Source organism: Actinia tenebrosa, unplaced genomic scaffold (genome assembly GCF_029948245.1).
Source record: "Actinia tenebrosa isolate PJP-AT-01 unplaced genomic scaffold, QUT_ActTen_1.0 PGA_scaffold11__36_contigs__length_13525064, whole genome shotgun sequence".
Taxonomy (NCBI): domain Eukaryota; kingdom Metazoa; phylum Cnidaria; class Anthozoa; order Actiniaria; family Actiniidae; genus Actinia; species Actinia tenebrosa.
The window spans coordinates 8,074,574-8,084,604 of record NW_028292571.1 but is presented as its reverse complement, the minus strand read 5'-3'; the positions used below and the strand labels follow the sequence as shown (position 1 = coordinate 8,084,604).

Genomic DNA, 10,031 nt, shown 5'->3' with positions numbered 1-10,031 from the left:
ATACCCGTAAGCACGATGGTCGGTCCAAATTATCAAACGACAAGTCCGAGACCTGCAGGTGAATGGTGGGGTCGAAACTGGCCAAGCTGGAGACCGTAAACTCTGCCGATCGCAGGAAACCAAAGTATGCGAGCGTACATGACGACCAAAACATGGCATGGTCAAACGAGTCAATATCCAGGGCCTTGAAAATGGTGAGCATGAGAGCGTCGGTAATCGGTAGACGCTGTGAAAACTGGGACCCTTGGGAACGTTTAATGCCCCGAAAGACTTGATGCAGCCGCGGACAATTTACCAATGGATCTGCGTGACCCTGCTCGATGTGAAGGGCCCGAACCGCTGACAGGTAGACTTTAATAGACCGATGCTGAAGCGACTGTGCCAGAAACGTTACAAAAAGACATAAAGTTCTCTCATCTGCAGGTAAGACAGGAACTTTGCCAAGCTGATGGCAAAAATCAATAAATTTACGCTGAGCAGACGCGTAAGTGCGACGTGTGGTGGGAGCCAGGCCATTTAGGAGGAATTCCTGACACTGTTTCTTTAGAGTGGACTGGTCAAGTTGAGAAGAAGCTGATGCGGAATTGGAGTTGGGGATCGGTGTGCTGAAGGAGCCAAACGCCTGAACTCCTGCCAACGAAAACGGGATAAGGCATCAGCGATTGCATTGTGGACGCCGGGTATGTGGAGCGACGAAAAGGAAAAGTTAAAGCGCGCTGCCGCTAGCAACAGACTGCGCAACAGCCGCATCAGGTCGGGGACTTTAGAAGTCCTGCCGTTCAGCATGAACACCACAGCCTCGTTGTCGGAACGAAAGATGACATGCTTTTTGGACCACCGATGGCCCCACACATGCGCGGCTAGAACGATCGGAAAGAGTTCCTTATATGCAATAGATTGAGAACCCTGCTTCTCCAACCAGACACCGTTGAACCACGCTTGGTCCAGAAAAGCTCCATAACCAATTGCTCCTGAGGCGTCCGATACCACCTGGGTATCGCCTACGACTGGGATACCAGGATACAGCCAAAAAGAAACCCCGTGCCACGTAGAGAGGAACTGGTGCCACCAGTCTAAGTCGCGATGGAACTCGCAATTCAGACGTATAGGATGGTCTCGCTTGCGGAAACAGCCTAGCAGGTCAATCATGCGCCGTATAAACGTGCGACCAGGCCACACCACCTTCACTGCGTGGTGGAGGTGGCCAATCAACGATTCTAGGTGATGTCTATTACACCAGCGTCGCGACCGCCAGGTAGCAATCAATAGTTTAAGGTTGCATAACTTATCTGCTGGCAAACGAGCAATTTGGTTCACTGAGTCCAATTCGATGCCTAAAACAACCAGGGTAGTATCAGGGCCTATGCATTTGTCGGGATGTAGCGGAACACCTAGAGTGCGGCATACTTGACGTGACTTAGCTAGGTTAACTGCGCAGGCGTCAGTGTTAGGAGGGCCCGCCATGATAAAATCATCAAGATAATGAACGAGATTGCTAACTTTGGTAATTGTTCACCAAAATCCACTCTATCATCGAGGCTACCGCATTGAAAATAAACGGGGCTGATCGAAGACCAAAAGGTAACGCTAAGTCAACGTAATACTTTCCGCGCCACTTCATACCGAGAAGGTACCTGTCAGAAGGATGAACCGGAATATTACGGTAGGCCGATTCGACGTCGAACTTTGCCATCAGTGCTCCGGTACCAAGGCTAGAGATCATCCGAATGATTTGATCAACCCTGACATACTGAAGGGTAAAAGCCTCGCGGTCGATACCATCGTTCACGCTAAGTCCCCTGGGAGATGAAAGGTCGACTATGAGCCTCCATTGTCCAGGCTGGCCACGCTTAGGTATCACCCCAAAGCTGCTGACGTGCAGGTCAGGAAGGGGAGGTTCGGAGAAGGGGCCCGCGACCCTGTTCGACCTGACCTCGTTTTGCAGATACGAATCAATCACCTGAGGGTTGTGGATAGCGGTTTCCTTGTTACTCTTGGCCGATCTTAAAGAGCTGAGTTGACTTTGGAATCCAACTTTGAAACCATATCGAATCCCACTTAAAACATAAGCCACTTCAATCTGGTCTGGGTGTGATAGCAACTCTTGGGAAAACCACTCAACACTAAGGGGCGTGACGTCAGATACCAACGGGAGGTTAAGCATAGCTGAAAGAAGATACAATACGACCGTGAAAATAATAGTGACCGGCAGATGTTCCAAACTGCTCACACGACTTAAAAAGAGATACGTGAGGCGATAAACGACGAGTAAAGCTAATTACCCTAGATAGGAACTTAGACGGGGTAAAATTACATGCACATAAACATAATATATCGAGAGTAAAGTATATGCTATGGGAGGGGGAGGACCCACTCTGGCGATAACACGGGACTCGAAAAGAACGAAAAATTAGCAAAATAAACGCGTAAGAGGGTCCCGACGTAAAGCTTGAAATGCTGTTGCGATAGCATACAAAGGGACCTACAGAGACAGCTAGAAGACGGCTTAATTGTCCTAATAACGCCGCAGCCAATCATAGTCTCTCATAGCGTTGGTGTAGCGTACAAACTGCGTAAGCTAGCGTTAGCGATATGAGATAGCGCATAGCGTTAGCGAAATCGGATAGCACGTGGCGTTAGCGAAATTGGATAGCACCCGATGCAAGCTTCGTCCCCAGATACCATCTGTTCATCATTCATCTCATTGAGTGAGACATTAATTTGCTTATCAGATGGCCGCGAAGCTATAGCCTTTTGATGACAGATACTTGCGATAACAGGCAACTTAGTTCAAGTCTAACTTTGCTTAAATATTTTATTTAACCACATTAAAATGCCAGCCACAATGGCGGATTTGATCACGTGACATCTTAGTGCAAGTCGTCTATTATTCACCTCAGGCTCAGTGAATATCGGGAAAAATAACCTCAACTTCGTTTTGGTTATTCCCCGACATTCTCTTTGCCTTCGGCAAATAATTGTTAAATTAGAGTGCACGCACTAAAACCGTGAACATTAAATAGTACTAATTAGTACTATTTCATACATTATATAGTACACTCAACAAAATTACTCGACTCTGATTGGTCGGGAGGAGTACAATTATAGCGTTAATTATACTCCGTAGGAGTACCGAATTAAGTCGCTATGGCGTGTGTATTAACATAGTTAGTATTAACTACAGATGTTAATGTATAAATTTAGGCACTGCCTAAAGCTTAAGGATGCTCATTCCAGTTTCCAAAACTCACAACCACCTGAACTAAATTCGCTGTATCTCCCGTTGCAGAAGGACTGCAATCATTATTTTTTCCAGAGACATAGTTAATAAATGAAAATTTATTTTCATATAAGTTTTAACAAGATCCGGTTTTTTATTGACCTTATTTTGATATGCTGCCCTTTTTAGTTGTCACATAATTTCTCAAAATCTGAACGTTACCTACATAAACCAAATATTGTATCTTATAAACCAAATATGTGGGCATAATATATGAGTCCAAAAAAATTCTATGAAGCCGATTTTGAGAAAAACGAAGTATTTATTTGACCTTATAAAAGTTATAAATCCTCATTTGTTATAAAAACATATTTTTGTAAACGTTGTTACCAAGATAAAACTCATAACGTTTTATACAGAAATAAAAAAGAAATCCCGTTCTATATTTTGTATGAAATTCAAGATTTTGTATGAAATTTACCTTGGATGTCTTCCATTCAAATCCAAATTTTGGACATTTTCAAATTTTTTCTGGACGATATTTTTTCTCTATAGATAAGTTGAACACCGTAAATATGTACGCAAAGAAGTAGTGTAATGGTTAACACATCGGACTAGAATACCGAAGACGTGGGTTCGAATCCTGCCAAGGGCATTTGATATTTTTCTCTTATTCTCTCTACTTCATTATATACACACCGAACGCATAATTTATTACTTCTATACTATGTCTATTCTTTGCGTACATATTTACGGTGTTCAACTTATCAATAGAGAAAAAATATCACACTTGTCTGCCATGCCACAGGTTTCTGATTCAAGTGAATATACCTCAGTGTGTGTCTCCTCGACTGATTCCTTGACAACTATTTGTTCAGAAGCCAGGATGGACTCTTCGATGACCTGTTGCAGGTCTGACCTACCGATATGTTGTTTTGAGACTTTAGAAGCAGTCTTTTTTTCTTTTCTTGGTCGGGAGATCAATACGGACTGCCGGAAGCTTTCTTTTTGGAGGGAGAGTTTTCATGCCAGGAATATTTTTGGAAGGTTCTGCCCCTGTAAAGAATACTTCGTTTAACACGCTATCAATATCTGAGCAGAAATTTTAGAAATAAATGATTTCCAAAATTATATGCCTACGGTTTGTGAGTATTAGAAAGACTGTCAGAACAAAATTTGAAGCTCCATAATGTAAGCTTACAGATCATCCTTCGAGCTAAATTTCACTTATTGTACCTGCTTTCAATCTGACTTCTCCTCCATAAGATTTGGTCATATCGCTTTCTTGGAAATGATTTTCACAAATCACGGTGGGAACCGTGAAGAAGCGTAAGCTCGATCTTGATCCGTCAGCATTATACTCGTAATTATAACAATTTAAGGCTGCACATTGCCTTCCACGACTTCTTGGCTTCATTGAAGGACTATATATTTTCTTTTCTGTAGATTCCGGTGGTTTTTACAGAGGGTTCTAGCGCTTTCGCACTAATTGGGGACACTTTTCGCTCACTACATTTAATATTCTATGCACACAACGCTCAACTCACATGTTGATTTTTACAGAGAGATGGAAATCGGAGAACCTGGAGAAAACCCTCTTAGGATAGGAGAGAACAACACATCAAACAAACTCAATTCACATGTGGCGACCGTAGGGCTCGAACCAGAGACCCGACCCGTTTGACCCACAGCGGTGAAAGACAACGCGTTAGACGCGAACGCCACCTATGCTACCCATGACAGAGAGACATATTAAAACATAGTATGCAAAACTGTGGCACAAAGTGCAAGCTTTCAATAATTTATAGAAATAAAACAAAAACATCGTTCATTGACAAAGTAGCTGTTGATACACTTAATTGATGCACTTTATATTGTAAATTTTTAAAAACTTTAATGACAAAAATGACACAAGAGACTCTGGAATTGCACAAAATATTTGGTTAGAAATTGGCTTCTGATTGGATGACTCGAGTGTTCGAGTGTTCGTCACAGTGGCTATTCGTATGGTAAGGGTACCTGACTTGCAATTTCTATTCATACGGATATTTAAATATTTTGATATTGCTTTAAATATGACAAAAATCGGAAAGCATCCCAGCCATTTCGTGACTGAGTGGTTAGGTTTAGTAGTGGGGTTGGGATAGGTATTGTAAGTAAGAGTTAGTTACCGAGAACGGAGGTAATGAGCCATATACATCCCGAGGGCCGCAGGCCCGAGGGATGTATATGGCTTATTGCCGACATTCGAGGTAACTAACTATTTTAGTTATCAATTAAGAAGGTTTTCTATAATATTCTGATGTTAGACTTTTAAGATAATGAAAATAAAAAGAATTTTAAAAAATATTCGTGGTTCAGTTGGAAGTTTAGAATGTATACAAAAGGGGTAAACATTTTCCGCTTAGTTTTTATATTTCCCTTGTTGTCTATAGAGCATGAACAATGTGAGTTGATTATAAAGGGATTTACTAATGCCCTCTAGTCCCTACAGAGGTAATGTGGCACATAGTTTTAAAGTTCTGGAAATCTATGATGCTAATTAAACAAAAGTGCGGATGATAATAGAAAACCATAGATTTTAGGGTTTCGTAATCACATGTGGCTGTATGGCAATGGAGTTGGAACGAACCGGGCATAGAGATGAAAGAAGCCTTCAAAAATACCAAAGGCCAAGTGTAAGTGTCAAGACAGCGATTTCCAAGTGCTTTGACAGTGGAGGTAACATCTACGGCAAAAAGACCTAATGAAGATCTCGATAATGGCGGCCAGGAAAACAAGAAGAAATGTAGTGAAAAGGATGAGCAAAACCCAGTTTGTAAGAATTATTATTTTAAAAACTGTGTTGTAAACTTTAACACATAAACTATGAGCACTAGCAACGATTTGATAATGTAATGTTTAGAAAACATATCTCTATAGTTTTTTTGAATGTAAACATTAATTAGATTAGTTCTGTAGAATAGTATTATTCCCCAGATAGTTTACTCGTCAGGCAGCAGGGAAGAGCTGGGCTGATATGAATTAATCTGATTGGCTCATTATAAATTCAAGGTCAATATATAGTTATAAACCGGGTTTATAACTATATATTGACCTTCGATTCATAATGAGCCAATCAGATTAATTCATATCAGCCCCGCTCTTCCCTGCTGCATTTCAATTCCCTCCCCGGGCTTTAAGTTTGTCCATTGTTTATGAGGGTTGTAATAAAAATAAAGCCTTATGAATAACAAAGAAAACCGTGTCAATTGATAACTAATAACATTTAGTGCCAAGGGTGCCGGTTTCGAATCTGGCCTGCAAATTTTTTTTTCTAAGTGAGGAGAACCAAAATCCTCCAAACATCTCACACTATTTAAATATCCATGCAAATAGAAATTGCAAGTCAGACTTTGGTTACTGTTCAAATAGCCACTGACTTTATATTAGCCTCAACTATTGTTCCAGAACCTTAAAAGCTTACTACATTTTGAGATTTGATTTTACCAACACGTTGATTTTACCAATTTTCATCTGTTTTCATTAGGGGGAAAAACCCAGTAATCAAGAATGACAAAATATGTGAAAAATAAAGTTTACACTCAGTTCAACTATATATGAATAAGAAACTGATTTATTGATGAAAAATGCAAAAAATATTTCTTTGTCAGTTTCCCTTTGTAAATGTTTTTGAATTGCCCAATTTCTTTATGTCTTCACATCAAAACAATCTATTGTTAAACGCAAAGGATCATGGTCGTCGCAGGAGGTCAAATCAACGCAGATTCACCGAAAATTGTTCTAAAACCCGTATCAATCCATGAAGAGAAGTAGAATAGCCAGCAAACGCTCAGAATATTTTTAGTACATATAGTCAGGTTGCTAAGTGCAAAATTTTGGTCAGATCTATACACAGCGGACAAAAGCACCAAAATTTGCATAAATGTAGATTAGAATATGGTAAGCAATATTAGGACCGGTTGCCCATTTCAATCTCTTCAGGATTCCATGTTAATTGGACTTTAATTTTCTGAAAAAAGTCAGTTATGGGCCTCCTGTGGTCAATATCTTAAAATGTGGTTTTTGGCCGATATCCTTTTCAAAATTCATATTTTTGATTCCAAATAGCTAGTACTGTTTGCCTATTATCATTTCCATTAGTAAATATATTTCAAACATCGAAATAATGGCGAGTTTTCAAATAAATACTTATCAAGCTGGTACCCAGTCCTCAACTCGGTCATCCAAGATATAGACAAAAAAATACCCATTTTCTTCTAAACGTATGGCGATTTTTACATATTTCCCCATTTTCGATACTTTTAAGCTTTCATACCTATAGTTTATGCAATTGAATACTATCTTGTATGACATGTATCTCCGATTCAAGGGAATCTCAAACAGATATTCATAGCTTACACAAACGCCAAATTTCTTTCATTAATGTGTTACTCCCATTGCATTGACACTTGCAAAGAGGAGTGCAATCTAGGCCAGCCTTCACACATTTACATCTGGGTTACTGCTACTTACATGCACACTTTAGTAAATAGCCAGCCAAATTGATCAGGAGAAGGAATATCCTGGTTGCCTATGTCACTCGTCCAGATACCTGCATGGAGGATAACTTACTGAAGCTCTCTTAATATACTGCAATAGTGCCTTCTAGAGACAAAAACGTTGGGCATTAACAACGGTTATATTTCTAATTATATTATTTTAAATTGTCTTACCTGGGTAGTAGTAATATTGCCAATTGCTCTGTTGTGTCTAAAAAATAGATCCATTCTCACATTGATGGAGCTCAAGGGGCTTGACTTATCGTACATGACGACAGTCATTCTTTCAAGCTCATAGAAGTGGATTGAATCTGAGGTCAGCTGCTGAAATAGATGTATAGCAAGGAACTCCAAAGTTGGTGTCACATTGTCGTTACAAAGTACCCAAGTGCGGGTACCCAAGCCTGACAGGCAGACCGTTTGCCTTCCATAGAATGAAGACGTAGTGTCGCAGCCGGTAATAGCGTGGAAAACAGGGAGGGAGCGCGACTTCTGTTCACCAAGGGAAGCACAAATCCTGTTAATGCTAAGAACTTGAAGTTTCTTCCCATTCCAAAGGCTACCAGATATCCACGTCTGAATTGACGGATTTCATGTCATGGAACTTCCCAACAAGAATCACCACGACATCTGTATCCACAGTTCTGACAAGAGTGGTGACGTTATCTTCAGTGTTCAATGAATAACGCATTTCTACGCTATTACCGGCTGCGACACTACATCTGCATTCTGTGGAAAAGGCAAACGGTCTGCCCTGGCAGGCTTGGGTACCGGGGGAGGCACTTCCATAAGCTTGAAAGAATGACTGTCGTCATGTACGATAAGTGGAGCCCCTTCAGCTCCATCAATGATTTGAGAATGGATCTGTTTTTTAGACCAACAGAGCAATAGGCAATACTCCTACTACTCAGGTAAGACAGTTTAAAATAATATAACTTAGAAATATAACCGATGTAATGCCTTTTTGTCTCTAGAATGCCACCATTGCAGCATATTAAGAGAGTTATCCTCCAGGAAGGTATCTGGACGAGTGACATAATCAACCAGGATATTCCTTCTCCTTATCAATTTGGCTGGTACAAGATTGACGACGTGTGGACGCCTGTTTAAATGACCATTGCAGAGGTGTCAACGGATTGCCAGGAATTACTAAAGTGTGCATGAAGTAGCAGTAACCCAGATGTAAATGTGTGAAGGCTGGCTAGACTGCACTCCTCTTTGCAAGTGTCAATGCAGTGGGTAGGAGTAGAAGTAGTCGTCGTAACACAGTAAATTATAGAAATTTGGCGTTGGTAATAAGATAGGAAATATCTGTTTGAGATTCCCTTGAATCGAAATATACGTCATACAAGATAGTATTCAATTGCATAAACTAAAAAAAAAAAGCTCGTGCGTATGCTCCCATTAAATACTGATTATCTCGAAACGAGCTCGGGACACCCTATTTTTCTTTTCCAGATTTAGAATCAGCATTAAATTTCAATTCGGAAATCGAAGTTTTAAAATTAGCTTAAATCAATTTCCAAAAGTAGCAGTCACCTTAAAACTGTTTCGCTACGAGCAAATTTTGTGAATTTTCTATTCTGATTTGGCGATTCTATCCCCCACATAAACAAGCAGTGACGTCATAGTGGAAATAGGGCAATAAGCATTTTCATAGTTAAGAATCGATTCCACTGCGCATGCGATTTTATCCCGAATTTCTCACCTTCCTTGTTTAATTAAGAACAAAAGAAGATTTAGACAATAAGATATGGATCTGCTATAATTGTAATTTAAGAAATGACTATCGCCAAACTGATATAGACTTATATAAGCATTATAATCATAAGAGCTTTAAATTACAGTATACTTTATAATGTTGTAATAAAGTATCGTTAAGAACATCGATCGATAGATTTATACCAATGAGAATATCTAAGTAAGAGAGCACATCTCCCATTAATGGGTCTGGGAGAAACCATGAAAGTTCGTGGAGACGAAATGATTTTAGTGCGCGCGCAAGGCCTGAGCGATTTTTAACATGCGATCCCTTATTGCTGCTCAGGTTGTTAGTGACTCGATGCGTGCGCGCGAAAAATGTTTAGTTCCCGACGAGAGAATGCCTTCAAAATATAGTAAAATGATTAATAGTTCATGGTTCTTCATGGACGAATTAAACATTAACTTAACAAGTGATGTAAACGAATCGGAAAAAGATTTCAATCAGGATGGTTTCAGTCACCTCGAATAAGCGCTAAAAAACAGCGAAGACGCCCATGGGCAAAAGG

General features: G+C 40.1%; 2 protein-coding genes across 2 annotated transcripts; both read right to left on the bottom strand.

The window, feature by feature from the left end:
- Nucleotides 1-425: 425 nt before the first annotated feature.
- On the bottom strand, nt 426-1,821 carry LOC148912457 (uncharacterized). The gene has a single exon (XM_089027594.1). The coding sequence runs from the start codon at nt 1,462-1,464 to the stop codon at nt 544-546; it is 921 nt and encodes a 306-aa protein (XP_088883720.1). The 5' UTR covers nt 1,465-1,821; the 3' UTR covers nt 426-543.
- On the bottom strand, nt 1,496-2,164 carry LOC148912456 (uncharacterized). The gene has a single exon (XM_089027172.1). It carries the CDS (start codon nt 2,162-2,164, stop codon nt 1,496-1,498), a length of 669 nt encoding a protein of 222 aa, XP_088883298.1.
- Nucleotides 2,165-10,031: the final 7,867 nt, after the last annotated feature.

Excerpts from the sequence above, each read along its gene's own strand:
- LOC148912457 (XM_089027594.1), bottom strand. The coding sequence starts at position 1,464 with ATGGCGGGCCCTCCTAACACTGACGCCTGCGCAGTTAACCTAGCTAAG.
- LOC148912456 (XM_089027172.1), bottom strand. The coding sequence starts at position 2,164 with ATGCTTAACCTCCCGTTGGTATCTGACGTCACGCCCCTTAGTGTTGAG.